This window comes from Pituophis catenifer, unplaced genomic scaffold, assembly GCF_029215685.1.
Source record: "Pituophis catenifer annectens isolate HBS135680 unplaced genomic scaffold, rPitCat1.0.hap2 SCAF_4, whole genome shotgun sequence".
In the NCBI taxonomy this organism is placed as follows: domain Eukaryota; kingdom Metazoa; phylum Chordata; class Lepidosauria; order Squamata; family Colubridae; genus Pituophis; species Pituophis catenifer.
The window spans coordinates 47,999,995-48,018,483 of record NW_027256884.1 but is presented as its reverse complement, the minus strand read 5'-3'; the positions used below and the strand labels follow the sequence as shown (position 1 = coordinate 48,018,483).

Genomic DNA, 18,489 nt, shown 5'->3' with positions numbered 1-18,489 from the left:
TTTCATCTTCTTTTTGTTGTATATATCTCTCTCCTCTGGTTTCCTCTTGTTGTCTATCCTCTTTTTCTTCTCCTACTCTCTTTTCCTCTTGTAATCCAAAATAATGATCATAACATTGTTCTGCCTTTTTCTATGGAATCCAGTCTATGTCTTTGCTCTATCCAGGTCACGATTATTCCCTCCGGTATCAGCAATTTAAAATTTACTCCATGCTTAATGAGCTGTCTTGTTAGAAATTTATATTCCTTTCTTATATCTCTTACTCTTCTGGGGATCTGTTTTAGGACTACTATTTCTTTCCCTTTGTATTTTAAACGATCATCTCTCGCTTTTTGAAAGTCTGTAATCAACCTCTTCCACTCTTTTCTGTTTGTTCAGCTTTCTCTTCTACTTTCTGAATGTGTTGTTTATTTTTAGTCATTATTTGTTGAAGATTCTCTATTTTGTTCTCTACTTTTCCTATTCTTTCCTTAATATCTTTATGCATGGCTTGAATCAACACTTTCATCTCTGCCTGCATCGCAGTTGTTTTCTCTTAATGTCCAATGACCTTTGATGTGCTGGACTAGATGCTGATGATGCTGATGATGGTGCAGATGTAGTTTTCTTCATTTTGAAATGCTTTAATAATTTTAAACCAATTATTGAAAATAATAACTACAATACCCCAACAGCCCCAATATTGACCGCCAACTTCACTATCTCTTTCCAATTTCCCCTTTTACAAAGTTATTCAGGAGTCTAAATATTGTATTCAATATTACAGTATCCCTTTTCCTTCTTCCTTCTTCTTATCTTCAATCTCCAAAAAGGGTCACTGTTTTTATTTTATTTATTTTATTTTTTTAATTGTAATCTCAGAGGAGCATAATTATAATCCACAAAAAAGAAGTGAAACTGTTAATTATAATCCAAGAGGAAAGTGAAAATATAAATTATAATCCAAGAGTTATTAGACTGTTAGCCCCTTCATTCTTCAAAAAGTATTCTCTTCTTCTCTTATTAAATTTATAATCCACATAGGCCTACCAAGCCCCATAATTCAACCATCAACTATCTTGTATCTTCAAAGGGAGAGTTTACAGAGCAGAAAATAAAATAAAAGGAAAATATTTTGCTGTTTTCAGCTTCTTTTTGCTTTATCTGTTTAGATTCTGCTTAAGTTCTAAGAGCTGCTCTGTTTTTTAAAAAGTCTCAGTGTTCCACTCTCTGTCTCAGCTATCTAACATGAACAGTTTATTGGTGTAGGTCTTATTTGTTTTAACAGCCAGTCTTTATCTTCTTCAGCCTCTTAAGTTATGTTTCCTTTCCTTCTCACTTGCACCTCTCAACATTTCCTTCTGCCTGTAGTGTCACTGTTGCTCTGCTTCTCTCCCTTCTCTTCCTTTTTATTTTATATTGAATTATCCAGTCAAGGTTTTTCAAAAAAAGGTTTTCTAAATCCAAATTATATAGTCCCCCAAAGCTTCCAAGTTAGTCAATCTTATATTTGAGGTCCCCAATCCAGCTTCCTAGTTTTAAAGTACTTTCGCTCTTTAAAATGTTCTCTTATCTTTCTTTCCAGTTTTAAAAATGGCTCTCAGGCTTGCTCGCTGCTTTTCTTGGGAGGTGGAGGGAAAACAATTCCACCTTCTCCTTTTTGGGTCCCACTTTCACCCAGACTAATTTCCAGGGGGCTTGTTTCTTAATAGAAGTTAGAAGTTAGAAATCTCTCACCCAGATCATTCACACTGTTCCTCAGTCTTTCATGTTTTCTTCATTGGTCAGCTGTCACAGCTTTGGTCAGGCATGGCTGTCTTTTTCTTCCTGCCAGATTGAGATCCTTCTCCAGATGAATCAGGGAGATTGTGGACTCCCTGAGATCGACAGAGTGTGCTCTCTTACTTTTCACCCCTCCAAGGTGATTTAGGTCCATCTGAGCCTCCTTGCAGTTTGAATTTCAGAGTGATCCCACAGAGCCCCATGGAGATGCATCATGTCTCCCGGCAACTTGATCTATTTAGTGAAATCTCTAAACGCTGTAAATAATTATCTAACCTGGTATAGAGCTACAATTGTCAACTGCATTTATAAATTGGTATTCACTGGCTCTATCACTTTTTCTCTAGTTTTCAAATCACAATAGAAATATCTGGGTACACCTAGATAGTGTTTTCTCATGCCCTGCCCCCATGCCAAGGTCTATAATAAAGATGTATATTTATAAAACCTAATTTCTCTTAATACAGTTAGTTGGTTGGTTGGTTGGTTGGTTGGTTGGTTGGTTGGTTAGTTAGTTAGTTAGTTAGTTAGTTATCAGATGCTTTCTGATTCTGGGGTTTCCTAGAGAATGCATGTCCTCAGGGCTCTTTGTGGTTGGATATATCCCAGTTACACATCTGAATCATGTCCTTTGAAATTCCATATCTATTGAAACCTTGAAAATGAATTGATATTTTGATTTTAGTGTTTTTTTTATAAGAAATTAAAGGAAACAAATTGAAAGTAATTATTGATGAGATTTGATGGATTATTTTCAAAGCTATGAAGCTACTTTCTTTTATTATAAAACTTATTAGATTTATATACCACCATTCAGCCAGGACTTCAAGGCAACATACATACTATTTTCTTCTCTTTGTTTTTGCCACAACAATTGTGTAAGGTAGGCTGGGCTGGGAGAAAGTAACTATATCAGTTTAAGGCAGTGAATTTCTACAGCTGTAACTGTACTAGAACCTGTATTTTCCAAATGCCAACCCATCGAATTCACAACTATGCTATGCTGATGTTATTTCTGGTACACCGGACATGATGGATATATTGAATAAAAACTGATTACATACAATGTGTTGTTGTTGGAAGTTTAATTCAGGGATTGCAATGCTAACTCATATGGCTTGGCTCCAATCTAGCATTTTCAAATTTTGGTCGGAAATTCTTAAGAGGGTTGGTATCAGGGGTGAAATGCTACCACTTCGCACTGGTTTGGGTGAACCGGTAGTGATAAAAGCTACCAGTTTGAGCAAACCGGTAGTTTAAAAAAGCTACCGGTTCCTTCGAACTGGTATTTCCAATGATCAGCTGTGCTGCGCGATTTAAAATTGCTAGGAAGCAGAAAAACTTTCTAGCAATGCTTTCTAGCTAATCTAAATCGCGCAGCACAGCTGATCCCCCCTCTCGCTGCTCTACTTACCTTCCCAAGCCTTCTTTTGGCACGTACTGTGCATGCGCACGCATGCAGTGTGCATTTGGTGCGCCCTGTGCATGCACACACATGCAGCATGCATTTGGCATGCAGCACACATACACACACACACATAGCATGCACTTGGCATGCGTGCTTGGCACACAGTGCACATGCACAGCCAGCGAACCACTGGCAAACCGGTTCAGATTTCACCACTGGTTGATATGACTTTAAAGATGGATTGTTGCTTGTCATCAATGGATATGTTTTCCTTGACTACATACCAGTATTTGCAATTTATCAAGACATCAAGATGCAATAGCCTAAGTATCATGCAACACTGCAAAATAAATCAATACCTAATTTGCAGCTTGACTGCTGGTAAGTATATATTAGCTCATGATTTGAATGAGTTCTTTTTAACAGAAATGTAATCCAATCCATTTTATTGATTTAACTACAGTATGTAATTAATGTGTATTAATTTTAATCTTAATAACCAGGATTTTTTAATAAATTTCTAATATTGCTCATAAATTTTGGAAATCATTGTTGAGTAACATAATACTTACCAGTATTGTAATGCTTTGTGCAATAACCAAGCTCCTTTTCTTCTTTCAAAATAAACTGTGGCAGAGTTAAGCCTTCTGCTACTTGTACTGGACCATCACTCATCCATTCAAATATCAGATCATTCATTGTATAGCCAACTATAACAAACAAATTATTTGTTATTAGATAATAATGCATAGAGTTGCTACAACAGGCAAATAGCAACAGTAGAAAATTATTTAATTTCTGACCAAGAAAGCATCAGTAATAAATAAATACATTCAGATTATGGTTACTGCATGGACTGATGTCAATAAATAATATAACATCAATAAATTAGGAATATTTTAAACTTGGGGAACATTTGACCATAAGTATATTTATAGCAAAGATATATTAAAGTGAAATGCATAGGATTTTCTACATCTTATTTATTTTATTTATTTATTAATTTTATTTCTATACCACCCTTCTCCCGAAGGACTCAGGGCGGTGTACAGCCTAATTAAAAGCACAAAGACAGACAAAATTTAAAAATAATTAAAATTATTAAATAATAGGCCCAATTTATAAAACCCCAAATTTAAAATCCCATTTAAAACCAATTAAAATCTTTACCTTGATAGCCCAGCCTGGCAGAACAACATGGTTTTGAGGGCACAGGGAAATAAATGGAGATCAGAGATTTTACGAATTTCTGGGGGCAGTTCATTCCAAAGGGCAGGGGCTCCCACAGAGAAGGCCCTCCCCCTAGGTGTCGCCAGCCAACATAATTTGGCCAATGGCACCCTGAGGAGACCCTCTCTGTGGGAGCGAACTGGCCGGTGGGAGGCTACTGGTGGCAGAAGACGGTCTTGAAGTATCCAGGTCCAATGCCATGGAGCGCTTTAAAGGTGATGACCAACACCTTGAATCGCACCCAGAAGACCACTGGGAGCCAGTGCAGCTCACACAGGAGAGGTGTCACATGGGCACAACGAGTTGCGCCCATAACCACCCGCGCGGCCGCATTCTGGACCAGTTGGAGCCTCCAGGTGCTTTTCAAGGGGAGCCCCATGTAGAGAGCATTGCAGTAGTCCAGTCGGGAGGTGACAAGGGTGTGAGTGACTGTGTGCAAGGTGTCGTGGTCCAGAAAGGGCCGCAACTGGCGGATCAGGCGAACCTGATAAAAAGCCCCCTGGCCACGGCCGTCATATGTTCTTCTAAAGACAGCTGTGCGTCCAGGAGGACGCCCAGATTGCGGGCCCTCTCTGTGGGGGGTAAAGACTCACCCCCAATAGTCAGCAATGGCACCAACTGACTATATCGCAGCGCTGGGAACCACAGCCACTCGGTCTTGGAGGGGTTGAGTCTGAGCCTATTTCTCCCCATCCAGACCTGCACGGCCTCCAGGCAGTGAGACATCACATCAAGGGCATCGTTGGGGTGGTCTGGGGTGGAGATGTACAGCTGAGTATCATCAGCGTACAGATGGACTCTCACCCCAAAACCATCGATGATCTTACCCAGCAGCTTCACATAAATGTTGAACAGAAGGGGCGAGAGGACTGACCCCTGTGGCACTCCCCATGCAAGGTGCCTCGAAGTCTACCTCTGCCCCCCTGTCAACACGAACTGCGAGCGGTCGGAGAGGAAGGAGGAGAACCACCGCAAGACGGTGCCCCCTATTCCTAACCCACTCAACTGCTGCAGCATGATACCATGGTCGATGGTATCAAAAGCCGCTGAGAGATCTAACAGGACCAGGACAGAGGAGCAACCCCTGTCCCGAGTCCTCCAGAGATCATCCACCAATGCGACCAATGCCATTTCAGTACTGTACCCCTGCCTGAAGCCCGACTGGTATGGGTCCAGATAGATAGCTTCATCCAGGTGCCTGGGCAGTTGTCGTGCCACCACACTCTCAACAACCTTCACCACAAAACGAAGGTTGGAGACCGGACGGTAGTTGGCTAATTCAGACGGGTCCAGGGAAGGCTTCTTGAGGAGGGGCCTCACCACCACCTCTTTCAAGGCAGCGGGAAAGGCACCCTCACTCAGAGAAGCACTTATAATCCCCTGGAGCCAGCCTCGTGTAACCTCCCGGGAGGCCAGTACCAACCAGGAGGGACACGGGTCTAATAAACATGTGGCGGCACTAATCCTACCCAGAACCCTGTCCACATCCTCAGGAGCTACAGGATCAAACTCCTCCCAGATAATGTTCTCAAGACCTACCCTCGTCTCCTCCCCCGGACTCACCCAGTCGGAGTCCAAGTCTTCCCGAATCCGAGCGACTTTATCATGCAGGAATTGCACAAAATCCTCAGCTTCATCCTGCAAGGGATCTTCCTGCACTCCCCCCCGAAGAAGGGAGTGGGTCACCCTAAACAAGGCGGCTGGGCAGTTCTCTGCAGATGCGATAAGAGCAGAAAAATAGTTAGATTTTGCCACTTTTATCGCCACTAGGTAGGTCTTGATATAAGACCTCACCAGTGTCCGGTCGGAATCGGATTGACTAGTCCTCCAAATGCTCTCTAGGCGTCTTTTACGACGCTTCATCTCTCTCAGCTCCTTGGAGAATCAAGGAGCCAATTGAGGTTGGCATCGGGTCAGAGGCTGCAAAGGCATGACACGGTCCAAAGCCCTGGCGGCCGCCCTCTCCCAGGCAGCCACCAGGTCTTCAGTCGAGTAGTGTGCCAGGGTCTCAGGAAATGGTCCAAGCTCCGTCAGGAACCTTTCAGGATCCATCAGGCGTCTGGGACGGAACCATTTAATCACTTCCATCTCCCTGCGGCGGGGGAAAATGGCAGGAAAGTCCAAGCGAAGAAGAAAATGATCTGTCCATGACAAGGGTTTAATGTCTAACTCCCCTCTACCAAGATCATTCAACCACTGACCAGAGACAAAAATCAAGTGTGTCCCCCTGTGTGAGTGGGGCCCTGAACTAATTGGGTCAGGTCCATGGCCACCATGGAAGCCGTGAACTCCTGAGCCACCTCTGACGCCTCACCTGCAGATGGCAGATTGAAATCCCCCATGACAAATAAGTCTGGGGGTATCAACCGCCACCCCGGCAATAACGTCGAGCAGCTCGGGCAGGGTCGCCGCCACGTGGCAGGGAGCCAGGTACATAGTCAGCAAACCCATCTGTCTCCCACAGCCCCACTTCATGAGGAGGGACTCACATCCGGCTATCTGAAGGACAGTGGTCTCCCTTGGACTAAGACTTTCCCTAATAATTGCCGCCACTACCCCACCCCTCCCCTGGGCCCTTGGCTGGTGAAATGCACAGAAACCTGGTGGGCACATTTCAACGACGGGAACACCCCCCCCCCCATGGCCCAACCAGGTCTCTGTAATACCTGCCAGGTCTGCACCCCCCTCCAAAATAAAATCACAAATGAGGGGGGCTTTGTTAACAACCGACCTGGCATTACCTAACATCAACCGCGAACCCAGGGCCTGAGGCTCTGTGCAACCCAGGACCCGAGTTGCGCATTGGGGGCCAGAGTGCACAATCACTTGTAGACAGAGTATGTGCACCCCCGGAACATGATATGGTCCCCTGCGCCCGTCGTATCTGCCCCTCCCACTCACTATTTCAATTGCACTGCCCTTCCCAACACCTCGTTGTTCCCCAGACAAATTTTCTTCCGTGATCCCTCTGCTGCACCCAAGCGACCCATCATCCCACCCAGTGGCTATATGAAACCCCCCCCCCCAGGTCCATCTCTACAACCCCCTCCCCTCCTCCCGGGTCCCCTTAAAATTTTACTTAAAAATCCCGATAAAAAACCCCTCAACTCCCTCTTCGCTGCATGCTATTTTACATAAAGTGAGACTACAATTTATAGACCACAACAGCATGGCAACCACAAATTAAGGCACTTTTAGGTCTAATATATTTTGACAACTCTATATTGGAAAAATCTGCATTAGATGCTGTCAAGTCTCCAATCCTATTTGGATAATAGCATCACCTTCTTGAAATATTATATCTGAGTACCTCAGGAGTATCCAGTTGCTTCTATACTTGTAACTTTTATTATTATTACCCGCATCCAGTTCATGCTGTTTGCCTTTGGGGATATGGAGGATTGATATTGTATATTAAATGTAAAGATGCACCCCCAATGGCTTGCCTCAGAAATGTCACTATTTACTCAATGTATTTATTCTTTGCCTTTACATTTCAAGTGTCAAATAGCCCTCCAAGTCAAACATTTCAATTATCCAAAGAGACATTTTATTCAGGACCTTAAGTATGAAAACAATGTACGCTATCACTAAAGAGAAAGAAGTAGAGAAAGCAAACAGCTTGCTTACTGATAAACATTAACAAATGGCTCAAAATGTAGTCATCCTGTCCAATAAAGGCATATCCATTCCTCAATGTTGAGAAATAAGATCCTCCCCACCACCACCACCCAAAGTTCTCTCCAAACATATAGGAACTGCAAATCCCAGAATTCCCAGTCACCTTCTTTGTGGGATTTGGAGAATAAAAGGTTCTGCCAGGTTATAGGAAGTTGAATTAGAACAGGGGTGTCAAACTGGCAGCCCATGGGCCAAATGTGTCACATGCGGGCCAAGCCCATCTCAGCTCTGCGAAGGGGGAAAACATCATGAAACATCATGTGACGGCAATGTGATGCGGTGAGTTTGACACCTGTGAATTAGAACATTTAGTTCTGTCTTCTCAAAAGCCCTCAAGGTCTTAAGATGACATAATGGGTTCTATTACAAGAACAAATTAAGGCCACTGAAATTAAACTTTTTCTTTTCAAAAATAGTAAAGTAAACAAGTAGCAGCTGTAGTAGAGATACTGTATCCCTTTTCAGTTTGCTTTCTCCAGTTGTTTTCTTCAGTGATATATTCTGCATATACCAGAAGCTTAGTATTATACTACATGAAGTGATATTAAATGCAGCATCTCAAAGATTATGACTGGTATATTTTTTAAATATATATATAATATTTGACTTACAGCTTTCTAGTTGCATTGTACATGTTTGTACATCCATGGGAAAATTCTTTAGGTCCATGGGACAGGATAAAGTTAATGTTAGCCTAAAGGAATGCAAAGAAATGTAAATATGTTTATTAAGTATGGAATTGCCGCTAAAATGAAGCCTTAATACCCACTCCTAGAAGGAAAATGATCAAAGCTTATTACAATCTATCCAGTTTGGAGCTTTTTGTCACCTATTGTTAAATGACATATTGCATTTTGTACTATTCATTTTGCAAGTAGCACGTGGTGTAGACTTGCATGAAATTTAATCCTTTGAATGGCTTCAACATTTTATTCTATGATCACTATATTCTTTTTCTTTTAGACATACAGAAACACATGCACATGTGCACAAAAAGAAAACCTAGAGCCATATCTTTTAAAAAACAAACAAACCTGATGCTTTAAACCTGTTCAACCAACATGTATGCTATCACAAAAAACTAATTATTAAAAAAAATATTATTAGTAGGCTTAGAATTAAGATGATAGTTTAATTTAGCAAAAGACCATATACAGAGATTACAACAGTGGCACCTTCAATTCCTCACCTAATCAGGGGTGGTATTCAACCAGTTCTATCCAGTTCGGGCGAACTGGTAGTGATGGTGGCTGGAGGCTCTGCCCACCCACCCAGATGTAATCACATCCCATTTTTGATGATCTGCACATGCGTGGAAGGCCCTGCACATGCATGGAGGCGGTGTGTGCGAGTGAAGAGAGCACACATGCGCTCACATTTGAGAACCAGTAGCAAAGGTAAGTGAATACCACCCCTGCACCTAATGTGTATTAACAGATGTTTAAACATATATTTGCTATAAGATGCTGAAATATAGTGAGGCTGATCAATAAATAATGGCAATCAAGATCACTTGTAGTCAATGAATGCAAATAAAGGAGAGCTCATTGCAAACTCTATTTAGATAAGTAACTCAAAGTTTCTCATACAGAGAGAGGGGGCTAACAAGAGTGGGATGGTGCGGTAAGAATCCAATAAAATCTCAGTTATAGATCAATACACTTCCTTAGTTCAGGCTTATGCAGACGATCTTGTATTTATCTTGGATCAACCACTGGACTCGGGCCTGAAATTATTATGTTTGATTAGAGAGTATGGGAAGGTAGCGGGGTTAAAGATGAATGAAGAAAAAACTAAAATCCTAGTGAAAAATATGACTCAGATGCAAAGGCAACAGCTGGAGCAGTTAATGGGCTTAAGAATAACAAACAAAATTAAGTATCTGGGTATATGGTTGACCGCCAGATGTTCCTCCATAAAGGAGGATAACTATCTTTCTCTTTACAGCCAGATGCTCAGAGACTTAGAAAGATGGAAAAATCTCCAGCTCTCAATTTTGGGAAGGGTGGCAACTATTAAGATGTGCGTGTTACCCAAATGGTTATTTCTATTCCAAACAGCCCCGGTAAGGTTGAATAAAGAGTTTTTTACAAATCTGGATAGGAGTATATCTAAATTTATTTGGCAGGGAAAGAGACCGCGGATTAGACTTAAAATGTTACAAGAACCCAAAAATAGAGGAGGATTTGGACTCCCAAATTGGGAGCTCTATCACCAAGCAGCGAACTTGATTTGGGTGAAAGAATGGATGGTCCTACAAAAGAGACGACTTTTGACATTTGAGGGAGCCGGTCTTCAACATGGCTGGCACTATTTCCTATGGCCAGGAGCATCCGGCCGCCCTAGACACTTTGATGATCACTATTTACGTAGGACGCTTGGGTACACTTGGGAAAAGGTTAGAAGAAGAGTATATTTAAAAGTTCCATGTTGGATTTCGGCGCAGGAAGCTCAGGTTTACCCGACATTGTATAAAGGGGAGAAAACCTTGACGTATGAAGGCTTTTTGGATGTTCAGGGTAATCCGAAGTCACGAGAATTATTAATTCTTCAAGGATATAAGATAGACTGGTGGTCTTATTCTCAAGTGCACTCCAGGTATAAAAAAGATTTACATAGTGAAGGAATCTACTGTAAAAGACAAGAATTGGATAAGATCTTATTAGAAGGAGGGAAAGGGATATTATCTAAATGTTATGCATATTTATTGTCTCTGCAGATAGGACAGGATGTAGTGAAGGATTGTATGATAGCATGGGGGCGAAATTTTGGATATTCCCTTGACTTCCAGCAATGGGAACAGATTTGGTTGAAAAATATGAAATTAACCATGGCCTCCTCATATAAAGAAAACATATATAAAATGGTCTACCGGTGGCATCTCCCCCCGGCGAGATTAGCTAAAATGTTTCCCGGGACATCTGCCTGCTGTTGGAAGTGCGGTTACAGCAATGGAACCTATTTTCACCAATGGTGGACCTGCCCGCAGGCGGTTAAATATTGGAAAAAAATACGGCAATGGATTTTGGAAATTACACAGATTAATTTGGAACTAAGACCTGAGATTTTCCTATTGGGGGCAAAACCTTTGAATATTAAATCAGATATATGGTTCTTGTTGATTCACATTATCACTGCAGCAAGATTAGCGTATGCGCAGGAGTGGAAAAATCAATACTTACCGATAGATTTGAAAATAATATATAAAATTAATGAGTGTGCGGAATCAGATAGATTAACTAGATTGATCAATGGTAAAAAAGATTCAGAATTTTATAACAGTTGGAAAGTATGGTACGATTGGGTCCAGAAAAGGTGGGATAGAATAGATATATGATGATGTATATATATATGGTGGCAAATATGTATGTATAAAGGAATGATTTTATACTTATGGACAATGTAATCATATTATACCATGGTGGCAGGATTGTATATTTTATTTGTGTATTAGTGCATAGAATATATTAATAAAAATTTAAAAAAAAAAAAAAAAAAAAATACACTTCCTTAGAAGAGAACCACAATATCAGAAACCATTTAGGTCATGGAGTCCAAATGTCTACTCACTGCAGGACTACAATTAATGCCTTCCCAATATATGATTCTTAAATATACAATCACATTAAGGGGAAGGGAGTTAACCTTCTTAATCACTGACTCTTAGCTTCTTACTTTTACAGAACTAATATTAACATTTATCCAGAATCTGGTTTTCTGTGACATAAAACAACTATTCTGGGTTCTGCAGTCTGGGATATTAGAGAATGTCTCTCAGTCTTCAACATTTCTTCCAATAATGTTTTCTCATTACTAATATACCGTTCTTCTAGCTTCTTCTCAGACTTCCTTAAAACTAAATGCCCACATTTGGACAAAGGAATTAAGGTGAGTCTCACTCAGAATAAAGTGCAGCTACTTCTTCCCATAATTTGGAAACTAAATTGCCATTCATGTAGCCTAAAACTGTGTTTGTCTTTTTTTAGAAGACTCATTCCACTGCTGATGCACATTCAGCATATTTTGTTACTTATATTGTTATTGATTACTGTAATTTATATGCTGCTCAGTTCCTAAAAGCTCTGAGCAGCTTGCAAATGACACAAAAATAAACTGAAGTAGTTAATACAGAGAAAAATAAGCAACTCCCTCCAACCCAATAAGAAGTAATTTCCTAACCATTAGAAAGTCACATCAAGGAAAGCAATCCTAGCAACAACAACAAAACTCATAATGCATGGAAGAGATCTGTCACATCGTCAGTCCCCAAAGACTGTTTGGAATAGACAGGTTTAGACAGTCTTCCTAAATGCAAACAGGGATGATGTTGATCTACTCTAAGATGGAGCAGAGGCCAACGGACAGAGGGAGGGAGAGGGAAAGATAAAGAGCTACAGAAAAGGTATGCCTCCATGGTCCCTAATGATAACAAACCTCCAAAGATGAGACTCAAAGAGTGCCTTCCTAACTAAATCTTATTGGATGGGCAGGAACTATTGGCAAGAAAGGATTCCTAGATCCTTTTTGCCTAGATCAGATCAGGTCAGTATAGTTTCCATCTTGTATTTATGCATGTGATATATTTTTTTTGTAACTCAGGAACTTTGCATTTGTCTCTATTAAATTTCATGGTGCTACTTTCAGCCCACTTCACTAATTTATCCACTAATTCAGGCATTTTGAATGCTCTCTTTTTATTTTCTAAAGACTCTTAAATATACCACCAACTTTTGTTAAATCTAATAAATAATTCTCCTTTTTCAAGGCATTAATTTAAAATTTTGAAGAGTATTAGGTCTAACTCCAAATTCTATGACTTCCCACTGATGACTCATTCTAGTTTGATAAGGAACTTTTACTGAACACTTTTGGAATACTGTATTCAAGCCACTTTTGGAATCACATTGTAAGTATGCCATCCAGTCTATACTTAATTAGCTTGTTAATCAGAATTTTATTTGTTTGAACTGTACAAAGTTTGCCCCCACCCCTCTCCTAGAAGAATGAAATATTTTGAGAAATATTAAAAAGGCAGAATATTATATTTCCCTAAAGGAGAAACATGCTCTTGGAAGGCAGCCCTCACCTTTCTTAATTGCCCCAAAAGGACTGGGCCAGTCTATCTACAAGACGAAAGACCTTCAGTTCCAGGGTGATGGAATTAAGACATGGCCTTTCAGGACATAATAGGACCATTTAACAGAAACACTGACCTTACTGCATTGCACAATCTTCTAAGGACATTGCATCACTCAGCAAACTTCAACCAAACCTGGAAGCTCAGACAAACATGACCCCATAGGAATCTGACAACAGCCAGTAGAATACATGTTCTTTCACAGGAAAGGGAAGTTCAAGTTCAAAGCCCAAGAAAAGGTATACCCCCCCACTCTCAATTCCATATGGTCAGTTGCCCAGAACCATGTGCTTGGTGGGTCTGCTTCACTATTAAACCATCTTTCCATTCAGCCTCCATGTTTCCAGTGTCTTTCTCCCAGCTTGGAACTGAACCAGATTGATATTTCTTCCAACAGAACTATGCAGTTGTGTTTATTTGACTTTGTCACATTTGTAGGATGTGGTACCAGAAACTCTCCTGTACTTGATTCTTCTTCTTTTTCATAATCTTTGCTAATCAGCACAAATAACATATACAATGTAAATGTATCTTCCTATCACATTAGTAACTCATCATCAGAAATAACTAACAAAAATCCACCACTCCCCTAAAATTAGATTTACTTGGCTTTTCTATTTATAGCTATGTAGTTTTCAAATGGCATATATCTTTCAGTCATGTTTTTAACATATTACCATGTGCTACCCTATTTTTATTTATATTATACAGAGTAAAGTATCATTATACCCTGTGCAATGGAACAGTTTATAATTAAACTAGCATAATCAATAATACAGAAACACTGGAATACTTTTTGTTACTCATATGACTATACTTCTTGATTTATTAATGGTGTTTCTATACAGATAGTCCTTGACTTACAACCACAATTGAGCTCAAAATTTATGTTGCTAAGTGAGAAATTTGTTAAGTGAGTTTTGCCCCATTTTACAACTTTTCTTGCCACATTTGTTAACTGAATCACTGCAGTTGTGAAATTAGTAACACAGTTGGTTTCTCTATTGACTTTGTTTGTCAGAAGGTCACAAAAGGTGATAACATGACCGTGGGACTCTGCAACTATTATAAATGTGAGTCAGTTGTCAAAAATCCAAATATAAATCATGTGACCATGGGGATGTTGCAATGGTTGTAAATGTGAAAAATTGTCATAAGTCTCTTTTTTTAGTGCCATTGTAACTTTGAACGATCACTAAATGAACTGTTGTAAATTGAGGACTACCTATATTACTAATTATGTAAAGACTCATGTGGTTTACAACTGTTGGGGTGCTAACCAGCACTGTCAAGAATAATAGCTAGCTTCCCAGACTGACAATATACATTCCTTATTCTAGAATCCTTTTTATGGTCTCTGAGCTTGTTTGCTGATATTTCATTACCAGAGTAGGTAACACCTTCAGTGGGAGTGGGTTTTGCTCTGTTTGTGTACAGTAGCTTTCCCTAACATAGTTGCTGGGGTGTTGGTTTCTCCTTGGTAGTTCCTTAATTAGGCTTTGTTTTTTTCTTGTTAAGTAGTAACAGCTTACTGCTAATACTGCTGGAGCTAAATGTTACCTCTATGATTTCCTTTAGCTCTGTCAGTGTTAGTTTCTCTTGGTTTTCCTTTCCTCAATAATGTTAGCGAATCTAAGGTTAGGATTAACATTGAAAGCTAACCAGCCTTAGTTTTGCCACTATTATTTTCTGCTCAGAAAAAAATAGCCACTTCAGAAATTGTGCCATGTGGCTCAGCAATGGATCTGTCTGTCCTCCGTCACTACCCTGACCTCCTGAGCTCTTTGAATGGTAAGTGAGCGATTGGTGACTAAGGTGGGAAGGATTGCATGAGCAGGCCATGTGGTAGCCAGTGGGGCAGGATAGAAGGGGAAATAGGGGGCACACTGCAGTATCTCTCATAAGGGCAAATGACCACAGCTGTGCTGCAAGGACATAACTTCAGGACTGGGTAGTAATTACCTTTTGGAAGGTCTGTGGTAACTTTGAACAGTTGCTAAATGACTGGCTGTAAGTTGAAGATTAGTTGTACTTTAGTCTTATATTGATATTGGAGGTTTATTATTATTATTTTCTTATAAAATGGTAATAAAATGGTTATAAAACTTGAAACAGTAATTTTTCTTTGCGAATTTTTTTTAGATCTGCAAAATTCAAAGCCTGGGATAATTATAAGGGTAAATGCCATCTTATGGTCTTTTGAATTTTTTTAAATTTAATTGATTAGCCAACTTGCTACTAATCTATGTGTCAGACTGTCTATGCCAGCTTTGCAACGCTGACACTATGTTCTTGATCACACAACATTGCATATTATAAATACATGCCAATTTGGTGTAGCAGTTAAAGGAACTAGTCTAGTAACTGGTGAATTTGGATCCTGTCTTAGAAGAAGGCAATGGCAAATTACTTCCAATAATTTTGCCAAGAAAACTGCAGGGAATTGTCTAGGCCAGGGGTGTCAAACTTGCGGTGTCACAGCGGCATCACATGATGTATCATAACTTTTTTCCCCTTTGCTAAACTGGACATGGGCATGGCCAGCACATCACACATCCGACCCGCGGGCTGTGAGTTTGACAGCCTTGGTCTAGGCAATTGCCAGTAGTCAGGACTTACCAGTACTTGAAGACACAAATATTTTTTAAAATGTTTTTCATTTAGCTTTTGTGAGATTGACCTATTTCCAAAGGTGGCAGGGGAGAGGACCGACATCTCTAGTCACACACCTTGATAATATATTGCCAGCAGGTAATGCTATAGTCTTTATTTAATTATTACTGTTTTACTTGCTAGAAAGGCGGCAATGGGGCAAACCCTATTTCTTTCACATACCAGAAGCTGCTAAAAAGGTTGACAAGTGATGTGCTCATTTGTAAGATAGATGTTTTCAGCAGGAACACCCAGGATTGGAGGCACGGTCAGAGTGTGAAGACTCAGAGACATTTAGGTGAAAATGTCTGATGATTTCAGCCTACTCTTTTAAGGGCTCAGCCCTACACTCTACAGCAACCATATGAAGTCAAAACATTATAAAACAGCCCTTCCCACCTCCACCATAACAAATCCTAGAGTGAAAACAACTATTGCACACAGTTCTTCAAGAGTCAAAAGCTCTATAGAACATCATATACCTTGACTGTCTTCCAGATAACTAGAAAATATTCATGGCAAATGGGACAATAGAGTTACATGATCAGATTACCATAAAGTAACACCATTATTATCCCAAAATCATGGTAGTTTTCTTCTCTATAACTTCTTCAGGCAGGTAGAAGTACAGGTAGTACTTAATTTACAACAGTTCATTTAGTGACCATTCAAAGTTACAATGGCACTGAAAAAAGTGACATATGACTGTTTGTCACACTTACAACCATTGCAGCATTCCCATGGTCATGTGATCAAAATCAGATGCTTGGCAACTGACTCAGTTATGACAGTTGTAGTGTCCCAGGGTCATGTGATCACCTTTTTGACCTTCTGACAAGCAAAATCAATGAGGAATCCAGATTCACTTAAAACAGTGTTACTAACATACCCACTACAGTGATTCACTTAACAACTGTGGCAAGAAAGATCATAAAATGGGGCAAAATTCACTTAACAATTGTCTCACTTAGCAACAAAAATGTTGGGCTCAGTTGTGGTTGTAAGTCGAGGACTACTTATTATATTTGTACATGTACCATTAAGTTCCCTGGTGTAAAAACTGCAAGAACATAGAACAATAAAGAAGACTAGGCAGATTTCTGATAGAAAAAATGAGGGCTTATTGCCTCCCCCCCACACACACACACAAATAGAAATAAATTAAGAAGTTTATGTGAATAAATAGCAATAGCAATTAGACTTATATACTGCTTTGCAGTGCTTTACAGCCCTCTCTAAGCAGTTTACAGTCATCACATTGCCCATAATCTGGGTCCTCATTTTTTTTTTTTTTTTAATTAGATTTTATTATAACATATAGTAATACAATCGGTACATTTTCGGTTCATTGGTGCAGTTATATACATATATACATCTGCATACATTATTGCTTGTCTTTTGTTGATATTGTTTCTTGGAGCTAGATTTAATTTCAAACAATCTGGGTCCTCATTTTATTGACCTCAGAAGGATGGAAGGCTGAATCAACCTTGAGCCTGTGAGGAAGCCCGCAGTCAGCAGAAGTAGCTGTCAGCCCTGGAAGCCATGTTTTCTTTGGATCTACAGGGCTGTCACATTTAGTGCTGTGGGAAACTGGGAGGGGGATTGTGTGGAGTGGAGGAGATATCTAGCCATTATAACATTCTTTTCTCTGAGAGTCAAGGACATTCTGCCCTGCACCTGGAGCGCTATGACTGGGAGGCATCTCCAGTTGGGAGGGTGCATTGATTGGACCATGTGATGGACATGTGGGTGCAGGGAAAGGTACTTGGACTTTCTTCTGGGTGGGGAAAACCTGGAAGCTTTCAGATTCAGGTTTTCCTAGATGTGCCAATATGACATCTCTAATAAAATGGAACTTTGAGGAAGGTCTAGCCTTGGAGTCTTCTTTCATTGGGGGTGTTCTTTGGAACCCTGTCAGTAGCCTGTAGTACTGTATTCTAACCACTGCGACACCACGGCTCAATAGAGGAAGTAGAGGAATAGAAGGAAGGCATATGAAATGCACATTGTTTCTGGCATAATCTAATCCAAAGTATTAATTCAATAATGTGATCATTTGGTCCTTTAATCAAGGGTCTTAGTATTATAGAATAGTAGAGTAAAAGTACAAACTCTATCCTTTGGCTTTTTTTTTTTTTTTTTTTAAATTCCTTTCATTTTCATTTGATATTTTGCCAGCAACCGCAGTTTGTTTTCTTTTCATGAATATTAGATGACTGAGAATTTCATTTTTAGGTAAAAGTATTTATCAGAAACCCACTATAAATACCAAAAGCTTAGCAGCAACCTTAAAGCCAAACATAGGCAATCATCATTTTACAGTTTTTATAAAACTGTATAAAGGAGATTATAGGGAATTTGGTACATTTTTAAAATAATATGAACATTTAGAATGATACTTGCTTTGTTTAACAGGGGAGTTGAGACTACTTTTATCAAAACATACATTGGTGCCCTGTTCTTGACCTATCTGAAGCATGATTCCCCCCCCCTGCAGGTGACTACATCAGTCTTTTCTATCTGTTCTCATAATATCTGACCAGTGGGGAAATTCAGCCGGTTCTCTCCGGATCAGGCGAACCGGTCGCAGGAGGCCCCACACACCCGCCCAGATGTA

The 18,489-nt window shown here is 40.0% G+C and overlaps 1 protein-coding gene across 2 annotated transcripts in view; it reads right to left on the bottom strand.

Annotated features, from left to right (window-relative positions):
- Nucleotides 1-18,489, bottom strand: part of GLRA2 (glycine receptor alpha 2) — a 281,710-nt gene that overhangs the window by 219,425 nt on the left and 43,796 nt on the right. For both annotated transcript variants that reach the window (XM_070943572.1, XM_070943573.1), the window contains exons 5-6: nt 8,692-8,774; nt 3,742-3,879 (exon numbers count right to left, since the gene is read on the bottom strand). In XM_070943572.1, coding sequence (XP_070799673.1) covers nt 3,742-3,879; nt 8,692-8,774 — 221 coding nt within the window. The remainder of the gene's footprint in view (nt 1-3,741; nt 3,880-8,691; nt 8,775-18,489) is intronic.